Consider the following 14,594-nt stretch of genomic DNA (forward strand, 5'->3'; position numbering starts at 1 on the left):
CCACTAATGAGACCTGGTGCCCTCTTCTGGTCTGCAGGCATACATGAAGACAGAACACTGTATATGTAATAAATAAAGAAGTCTTTTTTAAAAAAAAAAAAAAAAAAAAGACATTTATGAAGATACCTCTAGTGCTTGACCCTTGGGGAACTCTCAAGGATAAGTCAACCTTATGGCTCTGGCCCCAGGAAACCCCACAGAATAAGAGAGGCTGGAGATCAGGGAAGTGGTGGCACATGCTTTAATCCCAGTACTCCGGAGACAGAGACAGGCAGATCTCTGTGAGTTTCAGGCCTGCCAGGGCTGTTACACAGAAAACTCTGTCTCAAAAAAAAAAAAAAAAAAAAAAAAAAAAAAAAAAAAAAAAAAAGGCAGCTGCGAACTAGGCAGTGGTGGTGCATGTCTTTAACTCCAGCACTTGGGAGGTAGAGGCAGACAGATCTTGTTGAGTTTGCCTGATCTACAGAACAAGTTTCAGAACAACCAGGGCTACACAGAGAACCTCTATTAAAAAAAAAAAAAAAAAAAAAAAAAAGACACCATGGTGGGTACCAAGCAATTGAGTTAGGATTTGAACTTGAATTTCACTGGCTCCACAGCCTAGGAACCATCCTGGGTACTGGTCCTTGCTGGGGATGTCCTTGGTTCTGGACCAGTGGCTGGAGGAGAAGGGGTGTTGGGTGTGATAGAGCCTCCTCAGTGTTGGGGGCAAGATGGCTGTGACAGTCAAAAAGAGAAGGGACTGCCCACCACTGGATTCTTCCAGCTGTGCTATTCTTAGAGCAAATGGCTTGCTCTGACGTATGTGTGTGTGTGTGTGTGTGTGTGTGTGTGTGTGTGTGTGTGTTTCCTCCAAAGTGACACTTCAGAAACATAGAATGAGGGCTGAGGGCGTAGCTCAGTGGTAGAGCACTTGCATATGTGAACAAGCTCACAAATTTGATCCTACAGAAAACACATACATATAAAACAAACAAAAAAGAAATACATAATGGTACCCTGAGCCCCAATGAAGGAAAGAAAAACAGAGGGAGGCTGAGTGTAAAGTTTGGATGGGGCTGGTAGGAAGGACTGTCTGCCCTCCCTGATGAGGGTGACAGTGCCACCACAATGTTGTTACAATGGCCTAAGGTGGACTGGGTGACTGGCCATGTCGCCCAGTGTTCCAGGGAACGTCCTATCTACTCACATACTCTTTATCCCTGATCCCTTCACAACTCTCATGGCCGGCCTCTGCTTCTTTGAATGGCCCCTTCCCTGAGACACAGGTATGTACCATGTGTGGTGTCTGTGTGTTAGCTCCACTCCACCCGGGTCCTAAGCCTTCTGCCTGCCACTAGAGGCAAGGCCACTGAAAAAAAATGGTGGGGTGTGCCCTGAGCATGCTGGAGAGCTGTCTGGACTGAAATGGTACCCATCTCCTGCTGCCCTGTAGTTGGATGAGGAGGAACGCTGGCCGTGTGTGCAGATGCAGCCAGACATGGATGTCAGAAGTGATGTGCTCCAGTGCTTTTCAGCCATCACAGCCTAGCAGCAAAAAGACAGTGTGCTCAAACCCGAGCAATGTCGTTAAAAGGACCACACACAGCCGGGCAGTGGTGGCGCACACCTTTAATTCCAGCATTCAGGAGGCAGAGGCAGGCAGATATTTGTGAGTTTGAGGCCAGCCTGGTCTACAGAGCTACACAGAGAAACCCTGTCTTGGGGTGTGGGGCGGGGAGGACCACAAGGGACCACAGAGAGTAAGTACTCCACTGTCATACAAATGCCAATGCTAGGAGCAAGGGGAAGAAATCCACTGTGAGTACATACAACTAACAGAGCAAATACCCCTGACTCGCTCTCCTCCCTCCCTCCCTCCATCTACTGAAGCTCCCATTGAACAATTGAGCACACATGACCAGAAGCTGGTCTGTTAGTACCATCCAGACAGGTCAACACAGAACAGAGAATGCTGGAGCATCCATGGGAAATACCTGGCAATTACCAACTCCTACGTGGTTTTTCCTCACAAACACCCTATGAGCGGGGCAGGGTGCCCATTATAATCACATTACGTAGGGGAGTAGACTGAGGCTCAGAGAGGTAAAATGGCTTGCCCAGGAGTGTGGGACTCATCTGGAAATATGAAATTCTGTGGGGCCCCCAACCCTTGAGGGAAGCCCCAGTCAGACCGCTCAGGCAAGGCTGTCCCACGCCTCAGATGAGGTCAGTGCGGAGTGGGAGAGGCTGCTCCATGTCACTGATGAGGAGTCTCGGCTCTTGGGATAACACAGAGGAATGGGACGCCTCTGAGGTCTGGGGGCCACTCATGGTAACTTCCTCTCTTTCTTCCTGACGAATGTGCCGGAGAACCTCCTGAGACAGCGAGAAACTGTTTCCCTCTTCGGGTTCTGGAACAGGGTTGTAGAGTGGGGGTTAGGTGAGTACCTTACACACTCCCAACAAGGACACATGTACCCTTAGGAACTGCTGACTGAGCCTTCAGCCTCCTTCCCCTCTACCCATCTACCCCACGGCCTCTGGGGGTGGGGCGGGATGGGGGGAGCCTAGAGCTAGAAGTGGTTGTCAAGGTCCTCTTCTACTTTTAGAGATGATGTTCCGAAAGGGCAAAGACATGCCTAGAGGTCACACTGCCAAGGAGAGGCAGAGTCAAGGCTGGCCACAGTCGGGTGGCAAGAAGACATCTACCAAAGGAGGAGAGGGTATGTCCTTCTGACCACTAGGGAAAGCCTGATTCCTTGTTCTCTGGCCTTCTGTGAGACACTGGGATTCCTGATTCCTGTGTTCCTGCCCTACCAGTCTCTCACCTTGGTAGACAATGAGGCGGCAGTTGTTTCTAGACTCAGGGACATCGGACAGGATGTCTTCAAGTATCCGGCAGAAGAGTTTGGCCTGCTCCAGCCGGTCCTCCCGACTAAAGCCAGCTTTCCCATCCTGTGACATGGCAAACAAGGTCTGCAAGGGGGTGGCATACTCCAGGATGCAGGCACCTGCCTGGAGGAGGTGAGAACAAGATTAGACTAGACTGGGCCAGGCCCCTGACAGATGAATTGTGGACCCGATATCATGGGCAGGGTGAGAGTTGTGGGACATAACTGCCCTATAGGGCCTCTGATGCCCCCATTCTAGCTTAGGGCCTGGGCTGCCCTGAGTACCCTTCACAGATTCTCCCCCCTTGGATCCTAGAGCATGGTATTCTGGCTGGAAATGGAATCTGGGGGAATGCTCTGGGCTTTGCTTTTCTCTAGGTTTCCCCACACCCAATTTTTCAAATGGTCTCACAACCTTCATTATTGTGTCCCTGCAAATTACTCTCCTCCATTACAGAAGTAGGGATCACAACAGTCCCTGCCCCACAGGTTGGTGGTAAGGTTGAATGAGGTGGCCATTTGGTGTATATAGACTAGCTTCTGTCATATAGGAAATGTTTCATAAATGATATTCATTTATATATTCATCACTGAATCTTGTCAGCAAAGAGTTATGAGTTCTTACCAGTGTGTGGCAGGGCCCCAGGCTTCTAGCGAGACAGGCCTTTTCCCCAGGCCCAGTTCTGTACACTTACTGGCTGCCCCTTCTCCAGAAGCTCATAGACACTGTTGGAATAAACCCGATTCTTGATGCCAGCACGGTTCATGTTTTGCTGGGGCAGCATTTCTCGGAAGCGAATGTTGGGATCAGCCACACTCAGGTCATCAGGCACCCCGCAGTCCAACGGGAAGAGAATATACAGCCTTCGGCTCCCTGCTCCCCGTAACATGTTGTTGTGTAGCTGATTGAACGTTCGGATCCGGGCCTGGAGCCCTGCAGTAGGGAAGCCCAAGAAGTCATCTCGTTAACTTTGTCTCCCACCCAATCTAGAACTGACACAGGTCAGACCCAGGCAGAGGTTAGGAGCACTGATGGCCCTTCCAGAGGCTGGGTTTGATGGTGGCCACTGATCTATAGTTCCAGTTACAAGGAATCTGAAGCCCTCTTCTGGCCTCCATGGGTAGTAGGCACACATACGGTACACAAACAAATAGACATTTAAAACACCCATAAAAATATAATTTGATAAAAGAAAAATATATAAACATATAATTCTAAGAAATGTGATTAAATGAAATATGAATGATGATCCCATATAGTAGATGAGGTCAAAGAGAAAAGGAGCATTAGCGGGATCTGGCATGTTATATTTTTCAAAATCATTCATGGGGGCTGAAGAGTTGGCTCAGCAGTGAAGAGTACTTGCTGCTCTTCTAGAGGACCTGGGCTCATGGGTGCTAACCATTTGTTACTCCAATTCCAAGGGATCCAATGCCCTTTCCTAGCCCCTGCAGGAAAGAAGCACTCATATGGTGCACAGACACACATGCAAAACATCTATACAAGTAAATAAAAAAAAACAAAAAACAAACAAACAAACAAACAAAAAACACAACAAGCATTCATGGAAAGCCAAGTGTGGCAGCATGTATCTGTAATCCCAGTACTTAAGAGTCAGAAAGATTGCAAGTTCAAGACCAGGCCAGCCTGGTCTACATAGCAAGTTTCTGTTTCAAAAGACAAAAGGAAGAAGAGGGAAAGGAATCACACAAGGAAAGCTGGCTGTAGTGGCACATACCTGTAATCCTAGCTTTTAGAAGACTGAGGCAGGATGGGGACTGCCTGGGCTACATAGCACACCTGTAAGCACATAGCAAGCACACAGAATTCATGCAGGCACACACAGGCATAAGTTATAGCAAATAAATCTTTGCTGGCTGGTAGCGGTGCACACCTTTAACCCCAGTACTCAGGAGCCAGGGCAGGTGGATCTCTGAGTTTGAGACCAGCCTGGTCTTCAAGAGTACGTTCCAGGACAGCCAGGGATACACAAAAACCCTGTCTCAAAAAAAAAAAAGAAAAAAAGGAAATACATCTTTAAAGAAGAAAGACCAGGCTGGGGAAATGGCTCAGCAGGTAAAAGATGCTACAAAGGCTGACTCTGTGGATTATCCCCATAACTCATGTAAAAGGCCATAATGTGGTGGAGTGTGTCTAATTCCACTAATTCCAGCACTCCAATAGAGAGGTCAGAGGCAATGACAGGGGATTGGCTATACAGCAGCAGAAACAAGAAAGACCCTGCCTCAAGAAGGTAGAAGGAGAGAACTGATTCCAGGTGGTGTCCTCTCTCCTCTGTGCGCACACCTGCACTCACGCATACACAACATAAAACATTTTAAGGGAGGGAAGAAGGCAAGTATTCAGGGTCTTGGGCAAAGCACTGAATAGCTTTTATCACAGTCTTATTTACTGCAAACCAGGCACAATAATGATAGCCTTGACCGTAGCTCAGAAATGTAGTCGGGTTTGTCTTTGGGCCTCCAGCTCACAAAAATAACATAGAGATATCTTATTAATTACAGAAGTTTGGCCGTTAGCTTAAGCTTGACCCCAACTAGCTCTTATAACTTAAATTAACCAATTTATATGAATTTACATTCTATTATGTGACCACAAGTGATATGGAAGTCCTGCCTATCTCTCCTGCCTACCTACTGGCTTTTTATTCAGCTTTTTATTACACCAATCACAGCAATATCTCTTCACACTGTGTACAAATATCCCACAACACAGTGGTAGAGTGCTTACTAGGCATGTGTAAAGCCCCATATTCAATCCTCAAGACAACAAATTAATTAATTAAAATCAACAATAATAACAAGCCAAGTACAGTGGCTCACCTCTACCAGGACTTAAAAGAGATGCAGGAAGATCAGAAATTCAAGGTCATCTTCAAATACATAGGTGTTTTTTCATTTGGTTGGGTTGTTTTGTTTTGTTTTTGTTTTTGGTTTTTTTTTTTTTTTTTTTTTTTTTTTTTTTGAGACAGGGCCTCTCTGTGTAACAGTCCTGGGCATATGCCCAGCTCGGTACATAGGGTGTTTTAAAGCACCCAGGACTTTCAAACATTTGTCTCAAAGATCACACTAAAACTCTATAACACCCTTCACACGAACAGGGATGCTTTAGGATAATTTAACTATTTGGTAGACATAGAAATCCTTCAAAAAGCATAGCAAAAAAGTATAGCAAAAGCCACATGTCTTGTCTAAAAATGGAGATGCGGAAGGTAGCCTACCTGGCAAGATCAGTCGCAGGTACCCAATGTAGTATGACCAGGCCAACCCATGTGCAACATTGAAGTTCTTTTTCTCACAGACAGCAGAGATTTCCGCTGGGGCCAGGTTCTGTAGACATCAGGAAGGGCCTGAGGGACTTCCAAGAGGTACAGGACAGCCAGAGCCCTTCTCTTGCAGGAAGTTTTCCACTCTGCTGCCCACTTGCTCTCACTGCTGCTATTGAACTTACCATCCCAAGCCCCACAGCTCTACACCTAGCTCTCGAACCTTTAAACTAGTCTCAATCCCAGCACTGAGCTCAGGTCAATACTAGTCATAGTCCTATCTACCCACACCACCCACCTCATCCGTATCCTACCTGGAGGCCCAGAAGGATGCTGAGGGACTGTGAGAGGCCCAGGAGGGCAAGCATCCAAATGAGATTCAGGCCTTTAGAGGTTGAGAGGAAGCAGTAGAAATAGAAGGACAGCAGCAGCAGGGCCATACGGCGGATGGGGCAGCCCAGGCAAGCATATGCAGCCTTCCAGTAGTTGCCCCGATACCTGCAGGGGACAGCCCAGCCTCAGAGCCCAGCCCAACACAGCCAATGAGGTTCAGGGAAGGCCAAGGTTAGGAGTCACGGGTCTGATACTTGTTTGGTGCCCAATCTCCATGGGTACTGAGGAGGGTCACCTGGAGTGGACGTGGCACAGCTCTTCAGCCAGACAGCAGACCTCTTTCAACAGTAATCCAAGTTGCAGGGAGGCTAGATGAAGTACCAGGTACTGGAGTGTGTGGTTTTTTGGATCCCCTAACCCCCAAAGGATCATTAGGCTGGCCACCAGCAAGACCAAGGCTGCCTGTTTGGACCGGTGACCTCTGGGATGTGGGATGGATGGATGCAGGCTGGAATATGGCATCTGTGGGCATTAAGAAATCCACAGCTATGTTTCTGGTCTTCTCTTGTCCTTCACCTGCTGAGATCTTCACTGCTCACCTCCCTGGGTCTCCCATCCCTTGTTGCCCAGCTATTCCTACAGGATGCTCTTGCAGACACCTCTAGGAGATGTCCTGGGTACACAGCATTCCATAGCACCTATCTAGGAGAGGTATTGTAAACAAGAACCCATGCATGCATGTCTCACTGAGCCCACTGGTGTGATAAGAAAGAGAATGTGACAACCCAAGACCTAGTCTTAAAATGTCCTATGTTGTCAGGCAGCTGTGGCACACATCTTTAATCCTAGCACTTGGCAGGCAGAGGCAGGTGGATCTCTGTGAATTCGAAGCCAGCCTGATCTACAAAAGGAGTTCCAGAACAGGTTCCAAAGCTAACAAAAAAAAAAGAAAAGAAAAGAAAGAAAGAAAGAAAGAAAGAAAGGAAGAAAGAAAGAAAGAAAAGAAAAGTGTCCTATGTTGACTGGTCCACCGAGAGTTGTTCCAGACATGGAATACCAGGACAGTATAGCCCCATTTCTAATCCTACCTTCAGCCTCCCAGACCGAGGTGTTCCTGGAGCAGGACAAACAGGAAGAGTTGTACAGTAGCTACTGGCAAGCAGCCTCTTGGAGTGTAGACTAAAAATAAAATGTTAAAAACAACTGCAGCTTCCTCAATAAAACCGCACAGTGGCCCCTCACAGTTTTGGGTAGTCTAGGGAGAAGTGTGTTTCCTACCAAAGCACTCCCACCCTACCAGCCTTCATAAACCAGGACTGAGGAGAGGAGAGGGAATGAGGCTTGAAACACCCCCTCCATAGCCCTTTCTAAACCCCAAAACTTAGGGTGTTCGGAGCTACTTACCAGCAGCCACAGCCCTGCACTCTGAGTTCCTCTCAAGCTCCCAGGATGTAACACACTCCAGTGGATACCCTGCAGGACTCTACACAAGGACCAGAGATGATAGGGCCCCACCAGATTTCCAGATGTTCATAAATCCTCTAATGGCTGGGCTATCAGGAGGGGAGGGTTGGGGCAGGAGAGGTTGAGAGGGAGGGTAAACAGCACATGTTACTTCCTGAAACCAATCTGCTCTGAACAGAGTTTGGTGGAAGAAACCTAGAAGAGGAGGGTGCTCAGTTCTGGGAAAGGACCACGCCTATAACTTAGAAAGCTCAGACGGCAGAGTGGGCGGGTACTAGCATTCTGAATTCTTAATCCTGTTTCACTCATCTAACCAGATCCCCAGGCAGGCGGCTCTAATTCTCTCCGGATTTTTTATTTGTTTTTACAATTACAGCCTTTTATTTATTGTTGGGGAACTAAAATAAATTATTCTCTCCTTTAACCGTGTAGGTCTCCACGCACTCTTAGGCTTATCAGTAAGCACCTCTGACCTGCTAGCCATCAGGCCAGCTCTTTTTCTTTTACGTGAGGGTGATCTGAGCTCAGAGGTACAATAACTTTACCCAAGTGAGTGAGACCTTGAAGCCCGTGAATTGCTTGGAAGCCACTGGCTCTGTGCCTTGTTTTAGAGGCAGATGGAAAATGCCAGGACCATGGCTCATGCAGTTTCCCTGTCACAGAAGAACCCGGCTGCTGCCGCCCTGGGCCGAAGTTTATTCCCTCATAGGCAAGAAAGTCGTCTCCTGAACCCCTCCCCACAACACAAGCAGACAAAGGAAAAGACAGACATTCAAAGGTGCCTCTTGCCTTCCAGTAACACTTTGGCTTCCTGGAAAGTCTTTGGATTTTTAGAACAAGTTCCTTGAACTACAGGGAATCCCCCTACAGGCTCCCTTCCTCACAGCTGACTCCTTGCAATAGGAATCTAGGCGATTTTTTAATTCTGTTTTCTCTTCATTCACTACATGGAACAAAAAGTATGTGTGCTGGTGTATGCCTGCAATCCTAGCACCAGGGATCCTGAGATAGGAAGACTGCACTGAGTTTCAGGAAAGCCTGGTCTACATAGTGAGCAATAACAACAAAGTATCCATCAAGGAGAGGCTGGAGAGGTGGTTCAGAGATGGAGAGTCCTGGCTGCAGCAGGTGGTAGTGATGTGTGCACTCAGGAGGCAGAGGCAGGCGGAACTGTGTGTTAGAGCTGTTACACAGAAAAATCCTGTCTTGAAAACAAAACAGGGACAAAACAAAAGGAGTCCTGGCTGTTCTTCCAGAAGATCTAAGTTAGATTTCCCAGTACCTATATGGTGGTTCACAACCATATCTAACTCCATTTTCAGGGGATTTGATGCCTCTTCTAGTCTCTTCTGGTACCTGTCATGAAAGTGGTACATGCAGGCAAAATATAATACACACTAAATAAGTAAGTAAATAAACAAATAGATATGCTTGTTATTTGTTTTGCTTTTACTATCCAGTTAGAACCCTTTCTGACATTGCCTCCATCTAGGCATTACTGCCTTCCTTCCTTTTTTCCTTCTTTTTTAGTTTTGCAAAATAGGGTTTCTCTATGTAACAGCCCTGGTTGTCCTGGAATTCGTTCTGTAGGCCAGGCTGGTCTCAAACTCACAGAGATCCACCTGCCTCTGCCTCCCAAGGGCTGGGATTAAAGGCGTGCACCACCACTGCCCTGTTAGGAACTATTTTCTACTTGCTCCATTCCCTTTACTCATCCACTATTCTGGGCAATGAAGTGTATGAATGCCACAAAAGGTACTGAATCAAGTTCTTTAGGAACAGTTAGATATGCCTGGAAGTCAGAAGCAAGTAATGATGGAGACCAAGAGCCTTAGTTAGGGTTTCTGTTGCTGTGATGAAACACCATTGACCAAAAAGAAAGTTGGGGAGGAAAGGCTTCTACTTCAGCATTGCAGTTTATCACTGAAGGAAGTCAGGACAGGAACTCAAACAGGGCAGGAACCTGGAGGCAGGAGCTGATACAGGAGCCTTGGAGGGGAGCTGCTTACTGGCTTGCTCCCCACAGCTTGCTCAGCCTGCCTTCTTAGAACCTAGGACCAGCAGCCCAGGGATGGCACCACCCACCACCAGCTGGGCCCTCCCCCACTGATCACTAAATACTTTACAGCTGGATCTCAGGGAGGCATTTCCCCAGCTGAGGCCCCTTCCTCTTCCGACTCAAGTTGACACACAAAACCACCCAAACAACTGACCCCTTGTCAACTTGACACACAAACTCATCTCTATTAAACCACATCCTTCCTTTCTTACTCATCCCCATGATTTTAAATAATTTCAAAAGTCCCACACTTTTTTTTAAATGTGAAAAGTTTTTTGGGAGAAGGGAATAGAGAGGGGAGAGAGAGGGGGGGGGGAAGGAGGGAGAGAGAGAGAGAGAGAGAGAGAGAGAGAGAGAGAGAGAGAGAGAGAAGACCTGCCTGCCTCTTCAGAGGAACAGGGGAAAAGGATACTTTTTTTGTTTTGTTTTGCTTTTTGTTTGTTTGATTTTTTTTTCAAGACAGGGTTTCTCTGTGTAACAGCTCTGCCAGTCCTGGAACTCACTCTGCAGTCCAGTCTGGCCTTGAACTCTCAGAGATCTGCCTGCCTCTGCCTCCCGAGTGTTGGGATTACAGGCATACACCACTACTACACAAAAAGTCCCACAGCCTTAACAAATTCAAGCATATTTCAGTTCCTTTAAAATAGTCAATCTCTTTAAAAATACAAAGTCTTTTAAAATTCAAAGTCTCTCAACTGTGAGCTCCAGTAAGATACCTTCTTACTTCAAGAGGAAAGAATCAGGACAAACCAAAATTCCAAACGTCTAGTATCTTGGATCTACTCCCAATCTTCAGGGTCACTTCTCTCTCTGCGGTCTGCAACACACAGCTCATCTTTTGGCTCTAGGTGGCTCACTCCACTGCTACACTGCTGTTCTTGGTGGCCATCCCATGGTCCTGGCGTCTCTAAAATGCTGGTGTCTTCTGCTGCAACTGAGATGCACTTTCATCAATAGCCTCTCATGGCTCTTCTCATAGCGCAAGCCTCAGTTTCTCTGCCTGACCTTTAGTTCTGGGCCTTCAACTGCTACTGAAGCTGCATCTTCACCAACGGCCCCTCCTGGCCTCTCACAGTGGCAAGTGTCAGCTGTTCTCTATGACTCCTTCATGTCTTCAAAACCAGTGCTACCTGGGTGACTCTTACAAATGACCAAATCCAGGTGCTGACAGGAAGTACAATCTTAGTCACCTCTGGAACCCAGCTTCTTTGTGCTCTCAGGAAACACTTCCCGGAAGATTTCACCTCCATGATGCTGGTCTTTTCTTTCTTTCTTTTCTTTTCTTTTCTTTCTTTTTTTTTTTTTTTTTTTAAGATTTATTTATTGTGTTTACAATGCTCTGCTTACATGTCTGCTTCAACACCAGAAGAGGGCACCAGACCGGATTACAGGTGGCTGTGAGCCACCATGTGGTTGCTGGGAATTGAACTCAGGACCTTTGGAACCTCTGAGCCATCTCTCCAGCCCGATGCTGGTCTTTTCTTCCTTCCTTCCTTCCTTCCTTGCTTCTTTCCTTCCTTCCTTCCTTCCTTCTTTCCTTTCCTCCCTCCCTCCCTTTTTCCTTTTTCTTTTCTTTTTTTTTTCAAGACAGGGTTTCTCTGTGTGGCTTTGTAGACCAGGCTGTCCTGAAACTCACAGAGATCTGCCTGCCTCTGCCTTCTGAGTGCTGGGATTAAAGTCATGCACCATCACCACCCAGCAATGCTGGGCTTGTCTTAATCACCATTGATTTCCAATTGGCCCAGTAATGTAAAGGTTTCATTTCGGTAGTTCTGGTAGCTTGTCAATCCCAGCTGATTCTACCAGCCCTAGCTAACCAAGCAACAGAATCTTAATTCAAAATAACAGACGGCTCTGATCACCTTTAAACCTCCCTCTAAAACTTTGTAAGCCAGCCCTCCATCTTCTGCACAGCTTTTAATATTCTTATCTTCCAAGTTCCCACAGGACAGTCCACTGAAGACTCAGTACTCAATGGTATTTCTAGCCAAAGTCTTCCCCCAAAACATGGTCAGGTCTGTAAGAGCAATAGCCCACTACACCAGTAACAATTTCTTTTAGTCAGGGTTTCTATTGTTGTGATGAAACACCGTAACTAAAAAGCAAGTTGGGGAGGAAAGGGTTTATTTGGTTTACACTTTGGCATTGCTATTCATCACTGAAGGAAGCCAAAACAGGAACTCATAGGGCAGGAACCTGGAGGCAGGAGCTGATGCAGAAGCCTTGGAGGGAAGCTCCTTACTGCCTTGCTTCCCATGGCTTGCTCAGCCTGCCTTTTTAGAACCCAGGACCAGCAGCCCAGGGATGGCACTACTTGCCATGGGCTGAGCCCTCCCCCACTGATCAGAAAAGGCCTTACAGCTGGATCTCAGGGAGGCATTTCTCCAGCTGAGGCTCCTTCCTCTGATGACTCTTTAGCTTGTGTCAACTTGACACACACACACACACACACACACACACACACACAAACCCACAGTAAACCGAAGAATCAGGGAAGCCAGCAGAGCCTGATGCATTGTGGTCTATAAGTCAGCTTGAACTGACTAGAGCAGAAGGTCCTTTGTAGTGGCCAAGTGGCTGAGGGGTGTGGCCCTATTGCCAGGAGTTCCAGCACAGGTTTGCTTTTGTTTTGTTCTGTTTTGCTTTGAGACACGGTCTGATGAAGTCCAGGCTGTCTTCACACTCACTATGTGGCTGAGGATGACCTGAACTCCTGATCCTCCTGCCTCTGCCACCCAAGTGCTGGGATCCCAGGTGTGTACACCATGCCAGTGCAGCACATCTTTACTCATGCATCCCATGCAGCGCCTCCTAGAGACTATGTATGAGCATGTCTGCCAGGCCTTGAATTGGCACCAACATCAAGCAGGGCAAATGGGCATAAGTACTGAACTACACACATGATGAGGGCTATCAAAGATGCATTAGGCTTACTGCGTTGGTAGGCAACCAGCATGTCTACGTCCAGACTTTACTGCAAATGTGTCATTTGAGCTGAATTAGGAAGAGCTGTGGGAGAGATAAGGCCAACAGGTGTGAAACCCGCTGAAATGAGCAGTGTAGCCCCGGGGCCAGCGGAGGATAGAGACGGCAAGGGAACATTATAGGGGAGGCATCTATACACTTTCCAAGGTTGCTGTAACTGTCATCAAGTAAGTCAGGCAATGGTGGCACACACCTTTAATCCCAGCACTCGCGATCTCTGTGAGTTCCAGGTCAGCCTGATCTACAGAGGGAGTTCCAGGACAGCCACTACTGTTGCACAAAGAAACCCTGTCTCAGGAAAAAAAAAAATCCATAATCAGAAGCTTGGTGGCCAGAAACTAGGGATCATGGTGTCTGAGGGCTCAAGGAGAGTGTCTGCTTGTTTCCTTCACTGCTAGCAGGCCTAGGCATCTCTTGGTTGACAGGAGCTAAAGGTCTACCTCCATCCTCACGTGTTGCATTTCTGGGTGTCTGCCTTCAGCTAGTGTTTTTTCTTGTAAAGACCCAGGTAGACTGGATTAAGGCTTCACCCAGTGTTACCTCAGTTACATTCAAAGATGTCTGAAAAGTATTCACTGATAGGCTACATCCTTTTTTCTCCCTGAGACAGGGTTTCTCTGTGTAGCCCTGGCTGTCCTGGGACTTGCTCTGTAGACCAGGCTGGCCTTGAACTCACAGGGACCCTCCTGAGTGCTTTCACAACCCCCACCCATCGAAGGTCTGCATTATTTTAACAGGGTTTCCTTTCCAGGGTTGGCGTTTCATCCCCATTGTAAGGTACTAAGTGGGTGGGACTTAGTCCAATCACAATGTATAAAGATGAGCATTTGGAAGGGTTAGGGTTTAAAGGAGATCGTTAGGGCAGAGCATCTATTATGTAATACTTGTGGGTTTATGAGAAGAAAAGATCAGTGGAAGAACACACTTCTCTGTGTCAGCCAGTCTCGGTGTACTCTGGTATTTCCAGCACTTGGAGGGTGGGAGCAGGGAGTTCAAGGTCCTCCTTGGTTCTCTACTGAGTTTTAGGACAGCCTGGACTGAGTAAGAACCCATCTCACAAATCCAAAATAAATAAATAAAGATGCCGTGCCTTGGTATTTTGCCAGCAAGAAAGTTAATATTGAGTGAGGTCCTTTGACCTTGGACCAGAACCACAAATTGAAAATAAACCTGTTTTCTTTGTAAATTGCCCACTTTGTACTGTGTCCTTAGCAACTGAAAACAGACACAGACTGCTGTGTGGGTTCTGGGAATTGAACCTGAGTCCTCTGGAAGAGCAGCCAGTGCTCTTAACCACTGAGCCCCCAGGTTCTTATTTCCATCTCCAGGCCAGTTCTTCTGTCTTCTCTGACACTCATTGATGCTCTTGGAAGAAAAATAACCTCATTTACCCATGCAGGGGAAGCTTCGTCCTAACACTGTGTGAATGAATGTGTCCAGTGGCCTCTGGCCTCTCAGAGCCACTCTGGCCAGCTCCATCCCAGCATCACTTAACCCTAGTAGGGTATCAACGCTGGAAGAGTTTTATTATTGGTAACCCTATCAGACTTGCGATCCAGTCTGAGTTCTGTCTCCTAATGGTGAGACCTGCAC

The 14,594-nt window shown here is 47.2% G+C and overlaps 2 protein-coding genes across 3 annotated transcripts in view; both read right to left on the reverse strand.

Moving 5' to 3' along the window:
- Pfdn1 (prefoldin subunit 1) overlaps positions 1 to 14,594 on the reverse strand; it is a 757,967-nt gene that overhangs the window by 67,272 nt on the left and 676,101 nt on the right. The window lies entirely within an intron of this gene.
- On the reverse strand, positions 376 to 8,173 carry Sting1 (stimulator of interferon response cGAMP interactor 1). 2 transcript variants are annotated; one of them, XM_051202391.1, is made up of 8 exons: positions 7,898 to 8,172; positions 7,582 to 7,672; positions 6,789 to 7,015; positions 6,475 to 6,658; positions 6,116 to 6,224; positions 3,569 to 3,807; positions 2,811 to 2,997; positions 376 to 2,393 (listed from the first exon to the last, which is right to left on the reverse strand). In XM_051202391.1, the coding sequence occupies exons 3-8, from the start codon at positions 7,013 to 7,015 to the stop codon at positions 2,200 to 2,202; spliced, it is 1,140 nt and encodes a 379-aa protein (XP_051058348.1). In that variant the 5' UTR covers positions 7,582 to 7,672; positions 7,898 to 8,172; the 3' UTR covers positions 376 to 2,199. The 2 variants fall into 2 exon arrangements, with proteins under 2 accessions (XP_051058348.1, XP_051058349.1); XM_051202392.1 differs by lacking the exon at positions 7,582 to 7,672 and having other exon boundaries at positions 7,898 to 8,173.

This window comes from Phodopus roborovskii, unplaced genomic scaffold (genome assembly GCF_943737965.1).
Source record: "Phodopus roborovskii unplaced genomic scaffold, PHOROB, whole genome shotgun sequence".
Taxonomy (NCBI): Eukaryota; Metazoa; Chordata; class Mammalia; order Rodentia; family Cricetidae; genus Phodopus; species Phodopus roborovskii.

Excerpts from the sequence above, each read along its gene's own strand:
- Sting1 (XM_051202392.1), bottom strand. The coding sequence starts at position 7,015 with ATGCCATATTCCAGCCTGCATCCATCCATCCCACATCCCAGAGGTCAC. Across the intron at positions 6,225-6,474 it reads GCATCCTTCTGGGCCTCCAG|AACCTGGCCCCAGCGGAAAT; the intron begins GTAGGATACGGA and ends TGATGTCTACAG. Across the intron at positions 2,998-3,568 it reads TTCTGGAGAAGGGGCAGCCA|GCAGGTGCCTGCATCCTGGA; the intron begins GTAAGTGTACAG and ends CACCTCCTCCAG.